The 27,333-nt window shown below is 44.5% G+C and overlaps 1 protein-coding gene across 1 annotated transcript; it reads left to right on the plus strand.

Moving 5' to 3' along the window:
* Positions 1 to 8,603: 8,603 nt before the first annotated feature.
* On the plus strand, positions 8,604 to 25,005 carry LOC143844157 (uncharacterized). Its single transcript, XM_077351158.1, has 5 exons — positions 8,604 to 8,687; positions 23,039 to 23,129; positions 23,597 to 23,680; positions 23,859 to 23,942; positions 24,222 to 25,005. Exons 1-5 carry the CDS (start codon positions 8,604 to 8,606, stop codon positions 24,695 to 24,697), a joined length of 819 nt encoding a protein of 272 aa, XP_077207273.1. The 3' UTR covers positions 24,698 to 25,005.
* Positions 25,006 to 27,333: the final 2,328 nt, after the last annotated feature.

The raw sequence follows: 27,333 nt of genomic DNA on the forward strand, positions 1-27,333 counted from the left end.
TACCAGCCTTCTGGAAACCAAATGAGCCAGAGAATACTCAAAGGAAATATACTAGAGTAGGAAATACTGGAATAAAAGCCTCTCAGCATAAAGATCTAGGTAACGCTGAATAGCTTAAGAAACTTTCATCAGCCTGAAACAAAAGAACTAAAGTCTATTCATGTACTCAATTTAACCTCAGAGTTACCTATATTCAATAACTTAGAAATTTTAAACCCCTGATGCTACATAAAATATTTTATTATTTTTGAATTTCAAAATGCCTTGAGTGTAATTTAAATTAAAGGGGGCTTCCACGCCTCCCTTCATGTTCCTGAGCTGAATATCTAAAATATCATACTACTAATCTGAGAATGCAATGAGAATGCAATGGGTGTTGTGGGGAATGCAATGGGTTCTAGCGGGGGCTGGCACTGCACTACCTTTTGTTCTGGCTCACAGATGGGCTGATGACCCCGCAGCCAGCCGGGCAGGGGTGTGGCGGTCGATCTTGTCATTATACTGGCAGCTGGGACAACAGGAATGCAGGCAGTCAGTCTCGTGCATGGCAGCTGAGGTGGCAGCCCTGCTGGGAGCTAGGCCACTGGCGCCACAGGCAATCGGGCAGCACAGCTGCTGGCGGACGGCTCAACCTGAAGTGGAGGCAAGATACTGCGGGAGTGCTCCTCTCAGCAGCCAGGCAGCGTCTGGCCATGAGGCTGGCTGAGCGCATTGCAGCCAGCTTCTGGATGAGGGCACTCCAGGGGATGGCCCAATCCAGGTGCACCCAGCTTTGCTGGACATGCCTGGATTGGCCTTTGCAGGTGGAAGCGCAGGCTGGACATGTGGATGTGTCCCACACAGCACTCCACCTAAAGTGAATTTTCACAAATATTAGAGCCACCAATGGTTAGGATGATAAGGTGATGTAGCCAGAATATCATACTGTGATGAGGTACAATAGTCAGGACCATTCCGCATGCAATTAAAGAAGTGGGAGTCTTATACCATATTTTTGGTGTTTTGCATGATGTTGTAAACATCCAGTGGTACATCTGCAAACTGACTTCTACATCCTCCATTTTAAAGTGCTTGTAGGGGAATCCACAAAACTGGATAACCCCTGCCATGTAGTGCTAGCAGGATTAGAGCAGCCAACAAGACACTTGCACAAGACACATGTGTTACCAAAGTGGTTGAAATAGTGAGATTTCCAGCTCCAGTGCCCACCCTTGAGCCTACCTCCCTCTCTTTTAACCCAGAATTGGGCTTTCTTAAAAAAAAAAAAAAGCTGCCTGGAGCAATGAATAGACACACAATCGCCCAGGCAGAGCACAAAATATTTTTCCCCACCAGTTTGCCCATAAAGCATAGCTCTTCCCCACCAGAGGGGTTGCAGTAAAAGGATCCCTATGCATCTATGAATAGATGCATCTATGAAAAGATTCATACAGATATGAATAGATGCATATGTGTTTAAATGCAGAAGTCATTTTTATATTTAAAAAATTAGGTCATAGTCCCTTTAAAAGAGGGAGAAAATTGACTGGCTGCCTGTCTTGACTGACAGGGGGAAGAGAGGAGCATATATATCACATTCCCCTCTTCTACCATTTCAAGCAGCCATGCAAAATGCCAGGAAGCATGAGACGGCAGTATAGGAGCCAGCAGGTGAGGAATTTCAGAGGTTCAGGGCTTTTAGTGTTATGCCATTGCACTGGCATAAGCCTTTTTTTTTCTGTGCAGAATGGCCCTCAGAGTTATTCAGCAGAGAAGAAAAAAATTACTTGATCAGTAAAAGGAAAGAGGAACAAAGAGAAAACCTTGCCTCTGAGGGAGGGAAGTAGATGGAGGAGTGCATCATAGCTTGTTTGGTACTTACTATATTTTAGGTGGCTGAAAAACAAATTTTTAAATTTAGTTTTAAAATCATGGTTAACATGTCACAAAGTGTTTTTAGACTAAGGATATTTTGTCCATTTTAGGTGGCCATTCAGTGGTTGTTTTATGTTGTTTTTATGCCAATGGCTTCCTTTTAGTACTGATAATTTATGTTGCCTTTTCTTGTCAGCTTCCTCAAGCAGGAGACACAGCCCATGAATTTCCTAAATAAATGCATAAAACATATTTAGGATCAAAATGTAAATTATCTTAGGTCTCTACATTTAACTGCTTTAGGAATTGAATTTCCTGGTCTTAGTATGCAATAAGCTTTGTTCAGTGCTCAGGTTGTTCAGAAATTATCCTCGAAGCAATAATCTCTTTTTTTTTCCTTTCAGATTTTCCTGCCAACATCTAGAAGTGCATAAATAGCTCTCCCTATTGTTGCCATTTATTTGATAACATGCTGGAGAAAGAATTCTTCCATTAATCTAAAGAACTAGAATATGTTTTGTGCTTGCTTTGACTTCATCATTGTTGTAGTAGCCAAGGTCTCCATGAGATCTCAATACTAAGCCAATTTACTGCACAAAATTTCTGGGATGATGTCCAAAACAGGAGTGGGAAGGCTTATTTTCTGCACAATGACTTTATAAGTCAAATAACAGGAGGTTTGCAACCAAAATTTCAGCGCATGCTTTCCCCCTCCTATGCATCAGCTTAACAGTCCACTGCCCACATGCTTTCCCTAAGTACCTCTTAGCATCACAAAAATTTAAGTTTGACATTGTTTCAAAGAGTGGAATGTTTTAAAGAAAAAACAAAATGTGAACATTTATTTTCATCATATTTTTTGCTTTGAGGCTTGTTTGGCTGTGATGAGATACCATATACATGACTTCAAGGTCAGCCTATGGTTAGACTCAAGGATTCTGCCCTTGTCCATGTCATGTATTACTTCGTATTTTTCCTCACTATATATACATGTTTTTGTATTGGTTTTATTGGTTTTAATGGTTTTAACTATGGGTTTTATTGTAATTTTTATCATGTAAACCGTCATGAGCCTAAGGGAATGGCGGTAGAAAAGTTTAATAATAATAATAATAATAATAATAATAATAATAATAATAATAATAATAATAATAATAATAATAATAATAATATGTAAAATATATCCTGATGGTTACTGTAGTGATTTTCTTAGACTCTTAGAAGGGATTAGAGGGCATAATGTAGAAGGAAAGGGTGGTACAAGGCTGGAATGTGACATTAACAGTTGGGTACAAACCTAACCCTGAAGAAAAAGTCATCACAAATGTTGACATTCATGCTTCATGTACCAAAATTCATTATGACTCTACCACCACAAACTTCCATGAACTATTGAAACAATTTGTAGTGGTTTATGAACAGAGAAGAAAGCAGGGGTTTAAAGGAGCCGTGAGTTCTTTTAAACCTCTACTTTCTATTCCCTAGAAAAGCCACAAAAACATCTGAGTGGTATGCAAAACCTCCCCATTGCTCAGCTACTTTTTTTGAGTTTCTTGTGCAGTCCCTTTAAAGAAATTTGATAAGAACATGAAACTGCTGAGTGGTGGGAAATGACTCTCAGCTGTTTTCTGAGCTTTTTTGTATAGTCCCTTTAAATGGACTTAACAAGAAATCCTGAAAAACAGCTGTGTCCCAGTGCTTCTCTGTTATTCTTCTGCCACCCCCCTAAACATTAACAGCGCTGCACAAGATAGCCCAAAACAGCTGATCTTTGGAAAGCAATCTTCTCCCCCTTGCTCAGCTGTTTTTCAGGCTTTCTGCAATACCATATAAAGGGACTGCAGTCCCTTTCAGCGAGGTTTACAAGTCCATGAACAGAACTTGCTCCTTGGCACCAAAGATGCCCAACTGGCTTCTGCCAGGGTCTTTTTGGCCCTGGCCCCAGCCTGGTGGAATGCACTCCTCAGAGAGATCAGAGCCCTGTGTACTCGGATCAGTTCTGCAGGGCCTGTAAAACAGATTTGTTCTGATGGCCTACAGTTGAGGCCAGAAATGACACCGGAATTCTGGTCTCCTGCTCAAAACACCAGCCAAATCTCACTGTTTGACATTGATATTGCCCCCCACTTGGAAATCAGAGAATGGTTTTGAAACAACTTTGTAGTAGAATGTTTTAAAATATAATTATTATTTTTATCATTGTTGTTATACATGTTGTTACCTGCCCTGAGCCTTCAGGGAAAGCTGTGTTAAAATTAAATTATGTTATCATTATTATAATTATTGTTGTTGATGATACTAATAATAATAATGTCTTAAGCAAGCTAAGAGAAGAGATAGTCCTTTTGCATCCTTCTGAAAACAGTGCTGCACATAACCAAGGTAATTTTTAAAAGAAACTGGGAGAAAATAATGCTCTTTTCCAACTGCAACCCACCAGGCAAACATAAACAATAACCTCCCATCAAACTTGAAATAATATTTTAAACAATATTTTACCAGTCCTGAAGCAGAAATCCATGCAGCAGAAATCCAAGCAGCTGAAGCACTAAAAAAAAAAGAGTCCTAAGATAGAGTCAAGCTGCAGACTGGATTTGCTAAATTGTCATGATGGGGCAGACAGTTCTAGTGCTCCCCTAACATCTGCCTCCATTCTCCCTCCTTCCTGTTGATCAGGAAACCTGTAAAATGGAAGAAAAACAGGCTTTAAAATATTGGGCCCAATGTTTGGATATTGGTGTATTAGAGTGAGATTGAGATTTGCAAGAATACCAGTAATTAGTTCATGGAAAATTAATTTTATGCATACATATGAGATATATTCAAACCAGAAAGAACTGAAGGCATTTGTATGTAACTATCTGTAACTAACTTCAACCATTTACTCAACAGTAGTTGTGATGTTGGGAGGTTCTCCACTGACAAGCAGTTGGAAACTTATGCTTCACGGCTGTCGTATATAGCATATTACCATGATAAAGGCCATAAGATTTAGAGAGGATAAAGGTGGTGCTTGAGTGGATCTATAAATGTCAGATGCTGGAAGGATGGGGTAAAAGAGAGACTGAAAAAAAAATGTGTTACAGGATAAATAACCTGTTCAGTCTCTTATTATTCCTATGGAGAAAACTGGACAGCACTCAATTAGAGACAAAAGAATCAAACAATTAATTAAGTAAACAGACAATCAATGAAATGAGCTATAATCAATTAAGTGGGAAGACAGTCCAATATTTGAACTAATTAGGATTACAATATACAGCCAATGGAGTGAAATTAAGCAGGTGAACTGATTAGAATTTAGTAGAGCAAATGAGATCAATAAGTGGACAGCTGACTGAAATAGCAAAGCAGTTAAGAAGGGTGGAACTTAATTGAATTATTAAGCAAATCATCAGGTGACTGATAAACTAATTTGGTAAATAGGCATACTTTCAGTGGGCAAAAAGCCTTTATAGAGAGCAAGTGGGAGAACAAATTACTGGGATGAGAGTTCTGAAAGTCCAAATGCCCATTTGATAGATAGCAGCCAAATTTAAAAGGGCCTGTGATCCAGATGACTTAGCTGCCATTATGCCAATGGTGTATACAAGTGTCAAATCTTATGTTTTCTCTGCAGCAGTGTTAAAAGCACAGTAACAGCAGTATGAAAGACAGGTGAAGCTGAAATAAGAGTGGTCATTCCTACAAATTCTCATGTAACAACCGCTCACCAAATAATAGTACTCTTTCTTCATTAAACAAACAAACAAACAAACATTGTGGTGACTATAAAAATCACTGCATATTGGCGATTTCCAGTCTGAAGTATACATATGTTTAAGAATCTAGTTTCATTTTTATATAAATGCCTTTTAAAGGGGTTTCTACATCATGTGGCCAACACAATACACTCTAAAAGCACTGTATTACAAATGTTCTTTTCATTGAAATATTTGGTATTCATTTCTCTATGTTTTTTAATCCTACTTTTTCTCAAGGAGATCAGTTATTTCCGTGGTTCTCCTTTCCCCATCTTATTCTCACAACAATGCTACAGAATCGGTGAGGGTAAGGAGTCACTGGCCCATCATCACACAGTGAACTTCACAGCTGAGTAGAGATTTGAATCTCCCCATCTAGACCAACACTCTAACCACTATTTTCCACTGACTCTTAGCAACACCAAATGTATAAACTAACTGCTAAGGAGCATATTTGCTTCTATTTTTACAAGGATTGGTCATATCTACAGAAATCAAATTCCCAGAAAATCTCAAAATCAGACGTATGGAAAATATGAGGGATTTATTGATGAAGGACTTTTCAGTTTTATATAAGAAAAGCAATAATCTGTGTTATTTTACTAACCTTCATACTCTTCCCCCTGAGAATGATTTGCTGCTGTTCATGAAGCAAGATGACCTATCCTATTTACAGAAAACAAACAGAAAATCTCATTTCTCCAATTTGATTAAATATTTGGAAAGGGGAATCCACAAGAGTATGGCATAATGTGCATATAAGTGACCATCTGTCTTTTTATTTTTTAAGTCTGTTAAACACAGTTCCTTCCTCAATAATGGTGGAATGGTTTGCAAGCACTAGACACTGGGGCAAAGGAGGAACAATGGGTGGTTCCGTTTTCTCTCAATCACCCCCCTTCCAACTACAGCCCCCTCTTGATTCTCTTGGTTGGCTAACAAGGATGCCTCCTTACTTTTTGTCCATCGGAAAAGCTGGACAGATCCAACTCAATAACTGCAAGCAATACAGTGGGCTATTTAAAGCCATCCCATCTGACTTCATATGTATAGTTGCCAACATCCAGGTTGTGGCAGGATTTCCAGGGGAAAGAGATCAGTTCACCATGAAAAAATGGCTGCTTTGAAAGATGGCTACTATGGAATTATGTAGCATTGAATTTCCTCCCCTAATCCTACCCTCCTCAGGCTCCACCTCCAAAAATTTCCAACCTGGAGCTGGCAATTCAGGTGCTTTATTCTGCAATGCTCCTAACATTTCCTTCTTTGTGGCAACAATATTGGGTATTAGTATGGATTTTTATGGGAGGAGGTTCTTTTTGATGGACTCAGAAAATTGATATCCCCCCTTCCCAATTCATACTTCTTGTTGTGGGGTGGGGCTATATATAAATATGCTGAATCCTGTGGAATTGATGAGGCTCTAATCAGGGTTGACAGGATCTGGGTAGGTTAAGACCTTTTTATTTCATTGGAATAGGCACACAAAGGGGGGGGGGAGAACGGCCCTGAACTAGCCACTCATGGCTGAACTGTCTGAGGAGAGTGGGAGAGGAAATCCCGCAGTGTTTTCATTTAAGGTTGAACCTTTTGCATTGTATAGTCAAGAATGAATCTGATGGGAAACATATTTATGCACAATCACCCTACCCCCAAAAAATCAAGATGTAGCCTATGGCCACACTGAACTGGGAGCCAATGCTGGCAAATCCAGCTAGGCAGCTATTCAGGCACCCACAAAATGGGAAGAGTGAATTTAATTATTTGCATGGTTCTGACAATCTGTACACCGCCCGTGGCGCCGCGGGCGCCACGGACTAAATAAAACAGTAAGCCCTCCTGGGGCGGGCTGTGTCCGGGATGAGGAAGGGTCCGGATTGGACCCTTCGTCATGACAGACAATCGGAGGGACCAATCGGCAGGCGCAAAGCGCCTGCCGATTGGTCCCTCCGATTCCCAGCTGCAGCAACTGCGAGCCGCACGCAGCGCGGCTCGCTGTTGCTCCCGGCCTGACGCGCTGCGTCAGGCTGCCGCCCGAGGGAGCCTCCATCAGTCGCGCGGAGCGCGGCTGCCCAGGGCTCCCTGCCCGAGAGAGCCGCCGCCGCCTGCCCCGAAAGAAAGCCAAAAGCGCGGCTCGCAGTTGCGCGGCTGCCCGGGGCTCCCTGCCCGAGAGAGCCGCCGCCTGCCCCAAAAGAGAGCCAAAAGCGTGGCTTGCAGTTGCGCGGCTGCCCTGGGCTCCTTGCCTGAGAGAGCCGCCGCCTGCCCCGAAAGAAAGCCGAAAGAGAGCCAAAAGCACGGCTCGCAGTTGTGCGGCTGCCCGGGGCTCCCTGCCTGAGAGAGCCGCCGCCTGCCCTAAAAGAGAGCCAAAAGAGAGCCAAAAGCGTGGGTCGCAGTTGCACGGCTGCCCGGGAGAGCCGCCACCTGCCCCAGAGAGCTCCTGCCCCAGCTTCCCCGAGCGCCTGCCCCAGCGCTGCCCGAGAGAACGCCTGCCCCAGCTCCCTGCCCGAGAGAGCTGCCGCCTGCCCCAAAAGAGAGCCAAAAGAGAGCCAAAAGAGCGGCTCGCAGTTGCGCGGCTGCCCGGGAGAGCCGCCGCCTGCCCCAGAGAGCCATGCCCAACAGAACGCCTGCCCCAGCTCCCTGCCCGAGAGAGCCGCCGCCTGCCCCAAAAGAGAGCAGCTGCCGGGGGCTCCCTGCCCAGAGGCCTGACGCCGCGAGAGACGCAAAGCGTTCTGGGGCGGGGAGCCACACCGTCCACACCGGAGGGAAGGAGGAGAGCTCCCACGACAGTTCCCGAGGCTTCAAGACGATTGTACGTACCTAGCGCCCTCCAATGGTCCGCTGCTGCTCCGCTGCCGCCTCCGAGACGCCTGCACATGCCCAACATGGCTTCCATCGACACGTGCCGCCACCCACCGCACCTGCACCCGGTTGCGCGCATGCCCGCCGCTGCGCTGCCGCCCTCTGCCCTGCACACCTACAGCCTGCCCGGCCTCACACCCTCCAAACATGGTTCCACCGACCCGCCCGGCCCTGCCACTGATCGCTTCGCTGCCAGTGCCCACAGCCAGTTCGTGGGTCGCCAGCGCCAATGTAAGCCACGCCGCCGGACTTGCGGGCCCAGCACGAGCCGCCCCTGCCCGGCCGCGCCCCGCCAGACTCCCCAGCCTTGCTAGTGCCCGCTGCATTAAGCCTGCAGTGGGCTTATTTACTAGTAACTAATAAATCCTAGTTTATCTTTGGGGTATGGGAACAATTGGGACCTTTTTGATGTCTAATCAGAAATAATTTCAGAGTCAGAAATGAACTGCAATATTTCCATTAGCCAAGAATTTGTATCCCCCTTTTGCAAAGCACAATTGTTGCATTAATTATTAATTTAATTAGATGGAAATAAAATATGCATGTTAGCATGGTTTTCTAACATATTATTTGTTTCCAAAGCAGTGTTTGTTTACAAATTAGATTCTCTATAATACTGAAGTTCTTCTATATTAATATGACTGACTGAAAGGTGGGGGAAGTGATCCTCTTCTGATTTGTAAAAGGCAGCTGTAAATTTAATTAAATTCATTATTAACAACAACTTTATTTAAAATGTTGGTTGAATTTATAATCCTATTATTAATTTTTTCTTCAGGGAAATTATAATAAATATAGAGAAAGAATAATAGAATCATAGAGCTGCCAGGGGCCCTACAGGCCTTCTAGTCCAACTCCCTGCTCAATACAGGACAAGCCTAAAGCTTCCATGAGAAGTATCTGTCCAGCTGCTGCTTAAAGACTGACTGCCACTGAAGAAGAGCTGATCATCTCCTTAGGCAGCCAATTCCACTGCTGTCCCCTCTCAACCTCCTCTTCTTCAGGCTGAACATTCCCAAGTCCCTCACCCTTTCCTCATAGGACTCGGTCCCCAATCCCCGGATCATCCTCATCACTTTCCTCTGTACCCTCCCAATTTTGTCCACATCATTTTAGAAGTGCAGCTTCCAGAACTGCACATAGTACTCCAGGTGCAGTCTGACCAGTGTGGTAGTGGGAATTAACTGATGTTTATATATAAAGATGAAACTGCTTTAGACCACACTAGGAATGCTGCATTGATCATTCTGGTCATGCCACTCCTAAATCATGAAGTGCAGGTTACACAAATTTAAGTGCATTTTGTTACCCACTTCCCCATCAAAAATAAATGAAAATGAATATTTCCCCATATTTTAAGTTTTGGCTTTGAATTCATGTTAAATGACCCTTAAGAGTATTATTTGTTTATACCGTACTTTCCCCTATCTTTCTAAATGACTATCATTTGGAAGAAAAAAATCATATAATTAAAAAATGGATGGTAATTCAGATTCCAATGGTAGATACCACAGTTGAGAGTCAGAATTGCTTCTCTTCCATATATATCCATAATATATATAAACCACTAAAACTTGTCATCTTTGCTCCTTATTTTTAGGGACATGACTAGTCAGACATCTTTGTTCATCTTCTTCAGAGCAATGCATTGAAAGCAAACCGAAAGATTCCATGTTGTAAACATTTACAAAGATCATTTCCGTGGCTCTTACCCTTCCAGTTCAGCTGGGCGTTTTAAAACAGAGGCTATGTATTCATTCTATGACTCCTAATCTCTTCTAACCCATCCATCTCCATTTTCTGCTGATGGAAAATTTCAGGCTACAATAAACACTTAAGTGAAGGACATTTGTTATTGTTTTCTTCTTTATTTGTTCACATTTCGGGAAAGCATTGTGTTCTACTCCCCCGCCCCCCAAATTAATATGTATTTCTGTGAAGGGAGGTAGCAAGAGGAACAGGAACTTAAACACAAATGGAATTGTCCAAAGCACATTGATAAGGTCTCATTTTTGTGTCTTCCTTTGTCTACTAATATGATATCTTATGATAGGCTAGTGGCAGGTGACTAGGTTAACATTAAAAATACATGTGGCTTGTGAAAAGAACCCACACTGTGGCTCGTCCACATATAGAACTCTCCTTTGTGGAAGCCGCCTCACAAGATGATCTTAACATTCTATGTAAAGTGTGTACATGAGATGCACACCCAGAAACACTAGTCCACGTGCACATTTTATGCATGGTTGATTCTATCATGCTACTAATGCCTTTCACTAAGCTTCCTGTGTGCTTTTCTTAAATATTATTTCACATACTGTATATAATCTAAAACCATAGTTTAATATTACTGAAAATGGGTGGATGGGGTAATAAAATGATGGATGGCAAGCAAGTGCCAGAGTTTACATTTGAAGATACAACTCCTGCCCCAGTTTTATTTATAAAACAAGTTATAAAACAGTTATAGTTTATTCTATTGTTTTAAAATATCTTCCTGTGTTATATTTTGCGGGAGTAGTTCTGTAGAGTTTTGAGTTTTCCTGTAGTTTTTTTTAAAGTAGTTGTTGCAGTAGATGAATCATCTGTTTAGGTTTAAAAAATTAAGTAGGTTTTGTGGGTTTCTAGGGATCTCTCTGGGTGGATATCTGTGTGGACCTCAAGTTTGGCTAGAATTCCAATAAAATAAGTCATTTTTAAAAAAAATTAATGAAGCTTAGGGTTTACTTTTTAAAAAATTGTTAGGCTGACATGGGTTTGAAAATTTCTGAAGACGTGTTTAAAATTTGGGAGAACAAATCCTGTTTAGTCTTCTAAAAGTTGAAAAAAAAACTTGTTGGATTCAGCTTTGCCTTGCAGGGGGATATTGGTTGCACCTCAGTAAGGACACTGAACTTTTTTGGCATGAAAATTGGCCATAGACTTTTATTTATTGGATGAGCATGGCCTAGCATGGGAATGGATCTTTCCCTCCTGCAGTCAGCTGACCACAAGGCAGCCCTTGTCAGCAGGCCTTCTTTGATGGGTTCCACCAGCTAGCCAGCCTGTATTTCCCAGAATATATGGTCTGCTGACTCCTCGGAGGTGACAGCTGGGTGCGAACCGACTGGGCATCCACCTCTGTTGGGTTTCAACCACCACCTGGAAATGTAAGCTCACCATCTGGCTCCACACCCACACATCCCCTTATCAGGGCCCCCAACATGGGAAGACCAGCATACAGGCTTGGCCTGAAAAGATCCGCCTCATGCCTACAATCCACCAGCTGTGACAGATAAACAATAACACTCTTCGTAAACCACAATTCACATAACAATCTATTGCCTCTAACAAATCAACCATCAAGGAAGGAGGATGGAATCTTACTTCAGGCACCAAGGGGGAAAAGAGGGCGGGCCCATTCAGGCAGCTCCTAATAAAGGGTGCCCAGCCTGGCTCCTCCCCTCACCACTGTTGCATTGCCACCTGACTTGCTGGGGCTGGGAGTTCAAGGCTCCCTTCTGTGTCCTTACCTGGCACTCCCCTGCCCCGTGGCAGCAAAGCCCCCTTTGCTGACTCTCAGATACTCCTATCCCTGATGGGGCTGATGAAGTTATAGATTAATACCCCCTTTATGGATTTTGGATATAGAAAATATGTATTCTTGTTGAAGAAATAAAACCCAGACCAGCAATTATGTTAGTCTTTTGCATCCTTCTCACACTATAGGAGTTAAATTTGCTTAAGAAATCTAGCAAGAATATTTTATTGCCTATTGCAAGTGTTGTGAATCGTCACTGTGCTTATCATGTGCATATGTGTGTTTCTTCACTTGTTTTTTTTATCACACTGCTTTCAAAATCTGGTGCGACAATCATCTGAATATACTTCATGGATGTGATAATTAAACAGTAAATAAGTGTATCTGTAAAGTGTCACGTTTATGTTTTATATAAAGAATATTCATTTCCTTCAAACTATATAATTCTCAGACTGGTTGTATAGTGGAAGAAGTATGCAATGGTATACCAAACAAGTTAGTGTTGCTTTTCTCCATAGAACATTTTCAGATTATTTGATGTCCAAATGCCTGGGAACTAGCCCTTCACTTGATACATATACATATACATATACATATACATATACATATACATATACATATACATATACATATACATATACATATACATATACATATACATATACATATACATATACATATACATCACTTGTCGTCCTTGTCTTCTTCCTGTCACTTTAACCTCTTGGTCTCTTGCTTGCACACTTGAGTGAATTAACTTCCAAAGCATTCCAATTCTTGCATGTATGACTGATGCAGACTTTCTTGTTTTGGGTATGACAGTGAATGCTTCATATTATTTTGACTGATTGATTTTGCTAATTCCCAGATATTTGTTTTATTATCTATTCATGGACTTTCTCATTTCACACTGTGTGAATCTCAGCATTAATTCCAAACTTGTATAAGTGATTGGGGGGAGGGGGGCATCTGTCTAAATCTTGTGTAGAACCTGTCAGCAACTTGTTATTTCAGAGTGAAAGGCACTGGAAACTGGAATTTCTGGTTTTGCTCAGGATATTTCCATGTGGATTTTGATCTGGTTTTGCTCAGGATATTTCCATGTGGATTTTGAAAAATAGGCCACATTAAGTAACAACCAACTAGCAAGTTTTTTTTTTTTTAATCTTACATGGTAACAAACAAGGTCAATATTGATGCAGTATGTATTGACCAACAGGGTGGTGTTAGGCCAATCAAGATGTTAGTCATGTTTCTTTGGCAAGCTTTATTAAACACCTAACAATAGGGTTGGCCTGGCCGAAGGTTAGAGCCATCCCCTACACAGCGTTCATTTGCTGAAATGTGCTCAAGTGACATGGGTTAAATGGTTGCCAGGTACCCACCTCATCCAACCATTCCTTCCTCCTTCCTCCTGGCTCCAAGCCCCTGACCTTCTCATCAGGGTAAGGTCATGCTAATATTAGCCTACCTCCTACTGAGACCCCCACCCCAGGGTCTCAGTATGGAAACTGGTCCCTGACCAAAGCTCAACCTCATGCCCCCCTTATTCTGCAGCTGTGACAAATATGCAAAAGAAAACCTTGAACCATAGCCATAGGGTGGGTGGGATGCAGTTGAGACAGCTCACAGTGATAGAGCGGAAGAGCTCTGGCATGAGGCACCTTAAATAGGTGCCCCAGAGCCCCTCACACTGCTGCCACATGTGTATCACCTGTGTGCACCTTACAAACAAGCCAGGTGTAGCTGCATCTCTTCAGGCCTGCCCACCTGCCATGCCAACCATAGCCTTCTCTAATGGCCGCTTTTAATACTGCTTAAATCAACTGTATATCCATGGGATTGGTTTTAAATAGTTTAATCAGCTCTTGGTTTTGAATCAAGATCTTCTGCTGCAGAGCCAACATTTCTGGGTCCATCTTTTAAAATGGATTTACATATTAAATGTATTTTTTCCAGTACTGCAGGCATAATACTTCAATTCAGCTCTCATTTATATCTATAAGGCATGTGTAAAGAAGTTTACAGTACATTATATTGTGAAGTTGAAATCTATCACATCTTATCAGATGACAATTTTCTTGTTTCCAGTACAAAATATAAGTAGAAGAGTATCTGCACATTTCTCAACAGGAAGGGACATGCTTGGGATAACTCATGGGCGTCTGGAATTGCTAGGAAAACTACTTGGGAGCAGAAGGTAACTTTACACCCTTCAGCTTATTGATAATTGAATCAGTCAGGTTCAGGCAGGCAGGACTTAATGAGAGTTATAGCTCAGAATATCTCATCTATTATTACATATCTATTACTACCCTTCAGCAATAGTGAGTAGAACACAATCCAACATGATTTTTAAAAAATTATACGTATATATGTGTGCCTTTGTGCATGTGTTTTATTTTTTATTTTAAGAAAACATGGAAATATAAAAAATATATTAAAAATATAACATGGAAATATAAAAGAAAACATGGAAATATAAAAGAAAAAAGAGGATATTAAAAAGTACAAAATAATAATAATAAACCAACTAATGAGTATTTACAGAATGCTGGATTCATACATTAATTCTCATAAGTAAATGGAGTTGATTTTTTCATAGGGGTTCCCCACAATTTCCCCCCTTAATATTATAATGGTAAATTTTCTGTCTAAACTGACAGCTAACTAGACTTTTTATGTTACAATTTGCAAGTGCACATGAAACTCTGCATGGTAGATGGGTGTACAAATCCCATTTATGAAATTTTTGAAAATATAAACCAAAGTGCAACATTTTTTAAAAAAGTAAGTTATATACTTTGGATCAGTTCTTTGAATTAGAGCAGGGGTCCTCAACCCCCGGTCTGCGGCCCGGTATCGGGCCACGAAGGCCATGGTACCGGGCCACTAGCGGCCGCGCCTGCCTCCTCCCTCAAAGCGAGAGGGGGGGAAAGAGGCAGGCGCGGCCGCCGGCATGCCAGTGACGCAAACGCGCACACGCAGAGCTGCTGTGCATGCGTGTTTGCATCCCCTGCTGGCGAAAATGTGCACGCATGCGCGTTAGCGCCACTTAGTGGCTAAAACGCATATGCGCGGTTATTGCGCATGCACGTTTACGTGCCGCGGTGGCGGCCGGGCCACCGGCTCTCTCCCACCCTTGAAGGCGGTCCCCAACTACAAGAAGGTTGGGGACCACTAAATTAGAGTGATTGTCTTAGAGTATCATATTTTCTTAAGTTATTGGCCTGTGTGCCACAAAATTCTGAAGAGGGCTGCTGATACTTAAGAACAAAAATTTGGTAGATTCAGTACCCCTCAAACTAGAAAGCTTCATGTTTGCATACATAGAGTTGGATCTAGTCAGCCTTTTAAAATTATTATCATCAGACAGTAAACCTTATAAAACCCCAAATGCCAAGTCATTCACTACCTAATTGGCCCTAATCCAATCATGGGCTACTTAGGTAGTTTAGACCTAATCAGGAGGCATCTCTCAGCCCAGAAAGGGCTTAATAAGCTCTCCACCTTCAACTTCCTGCCAGTTTCAGAAGTTTACTGGTGGAAAAGGAGCCAGCCTCAGAGCATGTCCAGCTGCCAGTAAGTTGATGTGGCCTATTATAGCTCAGAGAATGTAGGGAGAACTGGGGCAGCCTCTCCATGCCTTCTGGAGTTGTAGGGCTACAGGAGGCCCAGAAACAGTCTATTCCTCTAGGACCCAGGATGCCCAGAAAAAGCCTCTGCCATTGGAATGTTTATTTATGAGTAAGTCATATGAGGTTTGCAGTTTGCAATATGAGAAGGGCAAAATGTGTTCGAGGTAGCCATCCCAGGCAAATACAGAAAGGAAAATACAGTATATACTCGCATATAAGCCGACCCGCATATAAGCTGAGGCACTTAATTGGGCAAACTTATTGACTCGCATATAAGCCGACGGTGGGAAATTCTGCAGGCTACTGATAAATTTACAGGGTGGCCTATGCACTTAATACATGCTCAATCATCACAAGCTTTCCCATCCAGCCTCCCTCCCAACAAATACAGAAAAGTCAAGAGGATGAATAGCTGATGGTTTTTGTACTCCGCTTTTCACTAACCAAAGGAGTCTCAAAGCAGCTTACAATTGCCTTCCCTTCCTGTTTTGATGCCAGACACCCTGAGAGAGCACTGATAGAACTGCTCTGTGAGAACAGCTCTGGCAGGAGAACCAAACAGTGCCCCCCCAAGCCAGCAAATCAGAGCAGAACAATAGTACCCAAAGTTGGCAACCTACTACAACAAGTACAACAGCTATCAAAGGGGGGGCTACAGTGCACCCCAGAACAAAACGCTGAAAGAAAGAACTATAAAACTGAAAACTGAAAGAAAGAACTGTAAAAATCAACTTTAAAAAGAAACACAATCTCAAGAAGAAAAGGCAAACAATGCTGCCCCTCAGATAAAAGAAGAAACACTGAAAAAACAGCAAATCCCAAAGCACCCCCAAAATCCACCCCACTCCATCCCACCCACAGAAACTAAAAGAATAGTTTGGAAGAAATTATTAGGAAAAGAAAGGGAAAAAATATCAGAATCCCTCAGTCAAACCATTGATGACCTGCAAGCTGCCAGAGAAGCTTTCAAGATATTTGCAGAAGGCAGTGGTTAAAGGTAAAGGTATCCCCTGTGCAAGCACCGGGTCATGTCTGACCCTTTGGGTGACGCCCTCTAGCATTTTCATGGCAGACTCAATACAGGGTGGTTTGTCAGTGCCTTCCCCAGTCATTACCGTTTACCCCCCCAGCAGCGAGCTGGGTACTCATTTTGCCAACCTCGCAAGGATGGAAGGCTGAGTCAACCTTGAACCGGTTGCTGGGATTGAACTCCCAGCCTCATGGGCAGAACTTCAGACTGCATCTCTGCTGCCTTACCACTCTGTGCCACAAGAGGCTCTAGGCAATGGTTAGCTGGAAGCAATTAGATCACTTGCAAAGAGCTTAGTTTTTAAGATCTTTGCAGAAGGCAAAGGTTAACTGGAGGCCACTAGCTCACTTGCAAAGAGCTCATGTTGCAGATGCAATACTGTGAATAGTTGGCTGGGGGCAGGCTGTTAATCAATTACCCGCGTATAAACTGATGAGATCTTTTAAGTGTAAAAACAGTGCTGAAAAACTCAGCGTATATGTGAGTATATACGATAATGCTGATGTGGGTGGGACTGGGAATATGTAGACTTTCCCTTACCATATGGAATTCCACCTTGGTCTTGCTCTAATCTTCCTAAGATGATCACAGCAAAGCAAATTTGAGAGCAATTGCATAGAAAATAGGGAAACTGTAGTGGGGGCACAGAAGCACCATGGTAATATGCAGCTCTCCAGTAGAGAGTTTCCCAGTAGCACCTTCCCAGTAGAAGCTGGTTTTTATACCCTACTTTTCACTTCCCAAAGGAGTCTCAGAGTGGCTTATAATCACCTTCACTTCCTCTCCCCACAACCAACACCCGTGTGTTGTGGTAGGTGAGGCTGAGAGAGCTATGAGAAAAAAACTGCTCTATGAGAATAGTTTCTAACAGGACTGTGATTAGCCCAAGATCACCCAGCACTGGAGAAACAGGGAATCAAATCCAGCTCACCTCATTAGAAGCCGCTGCTCTTAACCACTACACCAAGCTGTACAAATTGCCAATATCTGAAAAAGATGTAACTAGAACACAGGCAGAAGAAACTGTTGCAGGAGGATGGTGTAAGTCTATTTTGACTTGCTAATTAACTGTTAGGGGATTCTTTTAATTTAAATTAGGAACTTCTGGTGGATTGCTCTGAGAAGCCCCCCCCCCCCCCAGGCCTCAGTAAAATTGTCAAGCGTTGACCGGTCCCCAATGATAAAAATGTTGGGGACCACTGCTCTACGGGAACCGATCTCTGCAATCTGGAGAGGAACTTTCATTCTGGAGGATCTCCAGCCTCCAGCTGGGACCTGGGGATCCCACTTTTGGGGTTTCTTGAAGTCTGAAGAATGTTTCAGGGATTTCTCAATGGTTAAAAAGTTGAGAAATGCTGACATGGAGGCAATAACTGAGAAACCCACTGTAAGTTTTTTGCCAACCAATGTCAACACAGACCAGTTTCCCCGTACCTATGTGAGCCTGTGGCCAATTATTATATTATTACTATACATAAGGTTTATATTCTTGATACTTATAAAATTGATAAAAAATATTGAAGACTCAGGGGACTTGTCACTGAGGAAAGAATTTCACTGAAAACGGAAATTACCTGGATGCCGTTTTGACAAGAAGTCCTACTGAATAAACAGATAAGGAAAACTGTAAAAAGAACACTTTATTTTATTGTATTGCCATTGGATAGGTCTTTCTCTCTCTGTAACATATAACTGTTTTTATTTATTTTGATATTGAGCTGAACTGAAGAATGTACAGACTGAAAGTTTTTCAGTTCTTTATACAAATTTTGCTATAAATTATATATTTTAATTGAAGGAAAAAAACTGTTACAAGTTAGTTATTTGATTTTATTGTTATTAGCTATTACTGCCACACAGCATTTCTCTTTCTTTCCCACCTGAAGCCTGACATCCCTGCACCTGCATGGGATTCAAAGCCTGAGAGTTCCCCTCTCCCAAGTAGTCTTTTTTCTCCAGGGGGACTGACCTCTGCAGCCTGTAAATGACCTGCAATTCTAGCCAATTCCCAGGTCCCAACTGGAGATTTGCATTCACAACTTCTCTGGGGCACATTGCCACAGAGTTTCCCCCCTGCTAAGTAGTCCTTTCAACTCCAGGAGCCCAGAGATGAGTTGTCATTGCAGAATTTCCCCTCCAAAGCAGCCATTTTTCCCTGGGGAGCTGATCTCTATAATCTGCAGATTTGCCTGCAAATGCAGAATCTGAATTGACCTGACAACATTTAGCAACCCATGACTAAGTATAAGTCTTTTCACCCTCTGAACTATAAGGCAACAATGAAGTCTTTAACTTCAAATAGGTTCCCTGGCTGGCTCTTAATATTTCCATTTTATAATAAAGTATGACTGTTTGTGATATTTTGTTTCATCCTAATAAATGGTATACATGACTGCTACCCCACCCCAACGTCAAGGTCAACTCTTTTATGAAGATTTCTTACTCTTAAAGATCTCATGCAATCTAAAATCTGATGGAAATATTTCCTAAATGCAAGATGCAACATGGTTTCTTATGAAAACAAAAAAATTCCTTAAAAAAAAAACCCTGAAAATACTACAGCCCTTCAGTCTTGCAGTCAGAGATAAGCACCTGAAGAGAGGGCCAGCTAGCACTTCACACCATAACATAATTGGTCAGGTTGACCTTCCTGTTTGCCTGGAGACCAATGCAGAAAACAACATAGAGACTTTCTTTTTAATGATACTCTGAAGGAAGACTTAATAAGCTCTTTTGTTGCTCTTTTGACTTCAGAGCAGACAGCAGCCATTGCTAGTTTGGCTCAATTGAGGTCTAAAAGTCTGCTAATTAAGTAGTTTCTCAGCATTAATGTTCCAGATTTCCCTTTCCCGAAAGGTGGATGCTGAGGTGGTTATGATAAAGCTAACTCTAGCCCAACCTCCCTTTGATTTGTTCAACCCTCTAGTTCTACCTCTTGCAGACAGTGTGTTCCCTTCACCCAATGCATGTATTTATACCCATCCTGCTAACACAAGGGGAATGAGGTCATACTTAAATATTGTGTTGAGGATTTTGAATTGGGAAAAACAGGGTCTTTGACACAGATAGTGGATAACTCTCCCAACTCACATCAAGCATCTTTCCTCAAAAATGTTGTTTTTGTAGACTTAGCAGAGGATTTGGATAGAATAGAGCAGCCCAGTTGACAATTACATCAGATGCCTTGGAATCCTGGGCGGGGGATAAACAGGTGTTGGGGACTGTTTCCCTTCTGCCCTTGTGTCCTGGCTGGCTGGACTACTCCTGTAAGATGGTGGTGGGAAGAGATTTATTTCACAAAGAGTGACAAGATGCAGAAATTCTTGGACCCCTTTTAATCTCGACCTCATCCCAAGGAATGATGATGTACAGACCCAGTTAATTCCCTTCTCTTTGACCATGATGCTGTGTAAGACCACAATCCTCCAGACTATCCTGGAGGGATGTTCTGACCTAGCACAGGAGGCATGGTGCCAGGCTGCCACCTGGTTTCTGGCTCAGAAAGGTCACCCCAAGTCTTCCTGCTCCTGCACAGGGGAGCATTTGGCACATTGCACCCCTTCCGGCCGGATGTGTGCCTCCGCATGAGGCAGCCAGGGTGGGAAGATTCCACTGTGCTGTGTGTGTGGGGGGGGGGGAGCATCATGATTGTTTTTATTTTTAGGGACACATGCTTGCATAACAATGCAATACCATGTTTCTAAAAATAAAAATAAATGCCCCAGGCGGCATTTTAGGGATGCAGTACTGCAGGCCAGGATGGTCCAGCTTTTCCCCTTCCAGATGGGCCAGGCCTGATATATGCCCAAATGAGGTCTGCAATGGAAAAGAGAAATGTTCCCTTGCTGCAGGCCAACTGAGGGCCTGGGTTGCACCAGACCCCAGACCACCCCAGGCCAGTGCCGACATCATCCGGAAGTAGGAACTAGCCCTACGACCAGACGAGCTCTGTGCTGGGCTGAATTCATGGTACAGAAATGGTCTTGGTGACCAAGACCTGGGTGACTGAAGCTGAGATTGTTCTGCTCACCCAACTTATTCCCCCATGATACTTGATCATCAACATTGGACTGAGTGGTGGAAGTGGAGTAGCAATCCTCATACAGGACTGTTTTCCCCTTCAGCTGATCCCTGTATCAAACATAACTGGTCTTGAATATATTGGCCTAGTTTGGGGCTTGGGTTGTTGGGGAGCAGGTGGGAGTCCTGCTTGTCTACTGTTTACCTCCTCACTGACAGACCCCCTTCTGGGGTTATCAGAAACAGTGGCTGAGTGATCACTGTGTTTGGGAATCTTATTGTGATCGACTTCATTTGCATCCTGTCTTTGTTTCATTCTGTATTTGAAGGCTGTATCTGGTACCCCAGGTGTTTCTCCATCCAGCCATTGACCAGACCATCCTTAGCTGCAGGGAGAATGCTGCAGCTTTTGAGCCATGGGTTGTATTGGAATTTTTGAGAACAAGTTGTGGGCACCATCAGAGGCGGAAGCCAGACTCAGGGGCATTTCCCACGGCTTAAAAATAGCACAATGGTTGCTGATTGAAAACGCTACTAATTTGCCATAACGCACGACGTCGTAAACGATCTGCAACAATCCTGAAACCGACCCGCCAAAAGCGCTTCGTTGTAGCGCTTTTAGGGGAATCCAGAAAACTGGATTCACCCTCCGGATAGCGATACACTCCTGCAACCAATCTGCAACAGTAGCGCTAAAGACCTGTGCGTAACCATTGTTGCGGGTTCTTCAAAGTCCCTCCTCCCGAGCCTGTCCTCCAAACTTCCGGCGAACTGTTCGCCATTTTTTTTTTCTCCGAGCGAGCGGGGATCTACGAGGCAACGGGACAGCGACTGGCTTTCAAGCACGATCACTTTCGGAAATTCTGCCCGGACACCACAAGAGTTTTTCACAAGCACAGTGGCACACACCGTCACGTTCCCAAAATTTTCCCAAAGCTTAAAACCCCGTCTACCATCGGCCAGTCCTAGCGGAGTCAACGTACAGGGAGCATTTTAAAAAATTTTCCTCTGAGCGTGCCAACGAACGTTCGCCGCTCGCAGTCTCCTGCTTAGCTTAGAGGGGTTCAATAGACATGATTCGTGGTGATATCATGAGGGGCGGCTTATGTGTAGTGGGTCTTTGTGTGGTTCCCGGTGCGTGCTTGTGCTTGGGTGCGGACAACCCCTTCCATTGGCGGCTAGACCTCCGGCAAGCGGAGTTGCCGTCCCCCGTTCATTTTAAAAAATTTTCCTCTGAGCGTGCCAACGAACGGTCGCCGCTCGCAGTCTCCTGCTTAGCTTACAGGGGTTCAATAGACATGATTCGTGGTGATATCATGAGGGGCGGCTTATGTGTAGTGGGTCTTTGTGTGGTTCCCGGTGCGTGCTTGTGCTTGGGTGCGGACAACCCCTTCCATTGGCGGCTAGACCTCCGGCAAGCGGAGTCGCCGTCCCCCGTTCATTTTAAAAAACATTCCTCTGAGCGTGCCAACGAACGTACGCCAGTAACATGTCATGTTTGGTTGATTTATGCTGTGGCTGGTGAATATTATTGGGGAACTGCCGAGTACTGCCGCACTTGCTCTCGGTTGAACACCGGCATGCGTTTGTGTAATGGCGGACAATTTTCCTAAAATGGCTCCCGCTGCATGTTCAAACTGCTCTTCTCGCGTGTAAACGAATCAGCGCATGCGTTAAGTCAAACAACAAGGGCGCCAATCTGGCCATTAGGAGCAGATCCTGTTCCCGCGCGAGGAGCTTTGAACGTGACATGTGACCTAATGTGGCCAATGCGCGTGTCCCCTACTGCCCTCTACCAATCAGGAGCCGGCTAGTCCCTTTGTCTTTGTGTGCGGGAAGGTATATGATCCGTTGCACCCTGCACCTCCCACCACCATTTTGCTCAGCTACTAGCGAAAGCAACATGGAATCGTCTTCTCAAGCCTCGTCCGTCCCTGCAACCGGCCGTGGCCCAACTTGGAGGGACGCGGAGATCAGGGACCTGATCGGGATTTTCTCGGAGGAGAAAATCCAGGACGCGTTCCAGTCCTCCCACAGGAATAGGGAGGTCTTCGAACAAGTGGCCATTAAGATGCGCGCCCTGGGCCACAACAGGACCGGCCTTGAATGCCGGTTGAAGACCAAGACAATGAGGGCAGAGTACATGCGTGCCGTGAACCATAATAAGGGTTCCGGCAACGAAAAGGTTACCTGCCCCTACTTCGAGGAGCAGCGCCAGCTGTACGGAGACGGGGAAGGATCCGGCAGGCCGAAGCGCGTCGGCCGGAGCCTTAAGGTGGTTCGGAAGCCGGCTGCCCCGGTCGAGGAACCACCCGCTGAGGAGGATCCCGGCGAGGGCACCTCGTCCAGCTTTCGCCCTCCACCCCCCGTCCAGCAACGAGCCGCGGAATCGGTAACGCTGGACCTGATCGCAATCGTTCCTGGGGAGCCAGAGGAGGCTCCTGAGCAAACGCCCCTTGCCTCCGGTAAGTGATTTTCTTTTTATTTTATATTTCCTTTTGAGCAAATGTGTGTTCTGACGTTTGGGCATCGTTTTCTCGTGTGTTCGTTGCAACGCATAAGATGGTAGGCTGTGGAGTGCTTGCTGTGGTTACTATTTGAAACGGTTTTAATTTTATAATTTAATTTTAATTTTTAAAAGATTTTAAAAGATGGTAGGCTGTGGAGTGCTTGCTGTGGTTACTATTTGAAACGGTTTTAATTTTATAATTTAATTTTAATTTTTAAAAGATTTAATAAGATGGTTGGCTGTGGAGTGCTTGATGTGGTTAGTATTTGAAACGGTAATGTTTAACCAACAGCCCCAAAATATTTGCTGCATGCCTCGCCCATAGGCCTTCTGCAGTACTTTGGCTCACTACTTTGGGAGCTTGCTTTGTGGTTCATGGTGTATGCTTGCTCATTTTTCACTATTTTCTGCTCTTGTCCACAGAGACACAGTTGCCAGGGACGGGGCCCCTAGAGTCTCCAGCAGCACCTGACGTGGATAGTGATTCGGGGGCATCAACTAACATTGGTAAGTATTAGTAAAAATAGGGCGGGGGGCTGTTTTAACTGCTTTGTGCTTTTCTGTTTGTGCAGGGCAGCAGCACTGCTAAGAGAAAGAAGAGAGTCCCTCTGCGTTGCTGGTGTAGGCTTTGAAGCTGGCTTTGCCACCCTTTGGTCCTAGATCTGTTTTTTTCCTTTTTTTGCAGATTTCATACCCGGAACACAGGAGGAGGAACAGCCCGGGGTGCTTGGACCTCCTGCCCGGCGCAGGCGGATACAGATTCAAGATGGTGAGCGTGCATGACCTGTTCCTTTCGAGCCATAGCTGCAGGACAATGTCGCTAGGCACTAACCATGTGCTCCCTTTTAATTGTTGAGAGTCCTGCTGTGAAAGTAGGCAAAAGTAAAAGCACACCATGGGCAAACAAACAATAGCCATGTGCTCGCCGGGGATTGTTTAAATTCTTGGCAGGAAAACACGGGGACAAAAAAGAACACCATGTCCACCATGGTGTGTTTTGACTTTATTGATGTTACTAACAGTTTTGTTTCTCATTTTTTGCCAACAGAGGTTCTTTCAGATGAGGAGGAGGAACCACCCCTGGCTCCAGGCAGCCCACCACCTAGAGGTGCGCTCCCAGCAGAGGAGAGGCTTACGAGGGAACGCGGCAGGCTGAGGCGCGTCTCCGTCTTGACAAGCGTGGGAGAGAGGCTCCTTGAGCACTGCTATGAGGAGTCACGGCGTGCCGCGGCCGCTGACCAAGCCATGCTCACACTCATTGCCCAGGAGGGGAGAAAATTGAGGGCAGTCCTTAGAGAGACAAACCAAATCCTACGCGAAGGCGTGGAGGAGGTGCGACTGATAAGGAGACTCATGGAGAGGGCTGTAGTGGTCATGGAAAGGGCCTACCCTCCACAAATCGGCCCCCCCCCCCACCACCACCCACACCAACACCACCACTTCCAGCACCCACCCCACCGACTCCCTCTCAGAATGCCTCCACCCAAACAAGAAGGAGGACTATTCTCGGAAAGAGAAAAATAAAACCAGCAGACAAGTACTCCCCCTCCTAGTTTTGCCCACTTTTTCTATTTCATGTTATCTGTGTTTTGTTGTTTGTTGAATAAAGTTTATATTTTTGACTCTGTCTCTGTGTACCCTACTGTAGAATCTGCAAGGCCGAAAGCGGCCTCTCTAGTGATTGTCTATATTGTGGTACTGCTGTGTGGGTTGGAGGTTGGAGGGGTGTTAGTTCAAGGAGTTTTAGGAGTGTGGTGTGGGGTTAAATATGTGCGAGTTTAAGAAGTCACACTGGAATCTTGTTATAAAATTTGCAATAACATTTTATTTTAAAAAACATTTTAACAGGGGAAAAACATTAGGGAATGAAACTTGGAGCCCCACCAGCACCACCACCCCCCACCCCCCTGGAAAACCTATTTTTTTTAACAAAAGTATACATTTAACAGGGGGAAAAACATTAGGGAATGAAACTTGGAGCCCCCCCCCAACCCCTACCCCAAAACACAAACAGGAAACAAAACTCAGGTCCCACTGCTCCCCTGCCCAGCCCCTTCCATCTCCCTCACTCTCCTGCTCAACCTTCCCACGGACCCCCGGACTTTGCGGCGGAAGAGGTCCTCATCCTCCTTCTTCTTAACTGTGTGGGGAGGGAGAAAAAGTACACATTAGTGCCACACATATTTTCAAATTTCTTTAGTTTACATGCATACACTTTTAAGTGGCCTTAGCCACAGTGTGAGAAGAGTTGGGCAGTGGGGAACATAACCTACGTTCTTCCGCCTCCCTCTGTTGCCTTTGCTGCTCAATCTCCCCTTTCAGCTCTGCCACTTGAGCCTCCAGGGAAGTAACTCTGGCCTCCATGGCACGCAGCCTTGCCTCCACAGTTTCAGCTATAGAAATCAAACAAAGAATTTGATCACACTCCAAAAGGAAGCATCACATCAGGCTCCCATATGGCTCCATGGGGGTACACACACATGGGTCTCCCTCACAGACATAAAACTCTCACCTGCAGCCTGTCCCGAGGTGGAAGGTCCCTCTTCCTCCCCCTCCTCACGCTCAGGTGCTGTTGCCAGCTTGGATGGTGATTGTGTGGCTGGGCAAAGAAAAAGACAAATCATAATTAAAAGCACACAAAACAGAGATGAAACACAGCTGGTGGACACACCACAGTTAGAGTCTAAGCGCATAACCAAAGTGGTTCTACAGTACTGGCTGGCTAAGTCTGAGGGGGTTGACAGCATCTAAATACCTTCTTGAATTTCATTGGGGACAGCAGGGGAAAGAGGCAGCTAGTCATTCCATGCATGTTTAAGGGCAAAACACAACGAGGGCAGCACTCACCCATATGCCTCCTCATGTCCAGGGGGGGCTTCCCAGCCTTCTCCCATATTTTAACCATCTGGTCGTGGAAGACCGTTCTCCCACTTGGCTGCGGGATCCCCCCCCACTGTTCCAGACTGTTTAGGAAGTCCAGCTTAAGTCGCTTGAATTTTGTCCGGACCTGCTCCCAGGTCCGGACGTAGCCCCTCTCCCTCAGCTTTGAAGCCAACACCAGGTAAGCACCCTTGGTGTGGCAGTGGGTGCTGGCCATAAGGCGGCCAACACTCTTCGATTGGAGCACAAGCTCCAGAAGTGCCTCAGCCTCGGCGCGCTGCCAGAAGGAGCCCTTCCGTGGCTTCGGCATCTTCGGAATGACGGTTAGGGAACGAACGTACGTTGCTCCGATCGACCACCCCGTTTTTTAAATGTATCAAAGCTGCCCACCAATAAAATTATTCATTGGAACATAAGTGGATTGATCCTCCGGTTTGACAGGGGTCGCCAATACTTCCTGGCTACCCGCCTCCCCGAACTTTCCCCATTCAGCGCTTCCGTATTGTGTTTGTCAATTTCAGTGGGGAGTTAGCATTTAGGGCTGTCACAGTGCTTTTGGACCAGAGAATCCCCGTTTTTTTGCTGGCAAAGTACACCAACCGCACAAGACAAGGTTAAACAAAGAACACAAAACTTTATTCAACAACAGAGTAGGAAAAACAATTAAACACGCCTCCTGTTTCTGTAGATGTGGGTGGCTATGGCGTCCCGAACCTTGCACCCCTCAGCATATATCCTTTTTCTCCTTGCTTCAGGGATGTCCTGTGTATCCTGAAGGACTACAGGTTCAGGTTCGTCCTCAGGGAAGGGGATGTTATGTCCCTTGTCCTCGCATATGTTGTGCAAAATCACACATGCGATTATCAGCGGAGTCACATTGTCAATATGTACATGGAGTCGTGACATTAAACAACGGAACCGTGACTTCAAACGTCCAAAGGCACGCTCCACTACATTCCTTGCCCGGGAGTGACTGAGGTTGTAGTGGCTCTGCACGTCCGTCCTTGGCCGCTTGTAGGGAGTCATGAGCCAGCGTCGTAATGGGTAGGCTCCGTCCCCGAGGACCAACGCCGGCACACGCACGCCCTCAATGGTGGCGGTGGGGTTTCCTGGAACAAAGACCCCTTCGTCCATGGCTTTCCTGAGGTTGGATTCCCTGAAAACAAGGGCATCATGCCTCCTGCCACTCCACCCCACCTCGGCATCGATAAACCGGCCGGAGAAGTCCACTGTTCCTTGCAGGAGAACAGAGCAAAAGTCCTTCCTGTTCCCGTACTCTT

Source organism: Paroedura picta, chromosome 9 (assembly GCF_049243985.1).
Source record: "Paroedura picta isolate Pp20150507F chromosome 9, Ppicta_v3.0, whole genome shotgun sequence".
NCBI classification, from domain to species: domain Eukaryota; kingdom Metazoa; phylum Chordata; class Lepidosauria; order Squamata; family Gekkonidae; genus Paroedura; species Paroedura picta.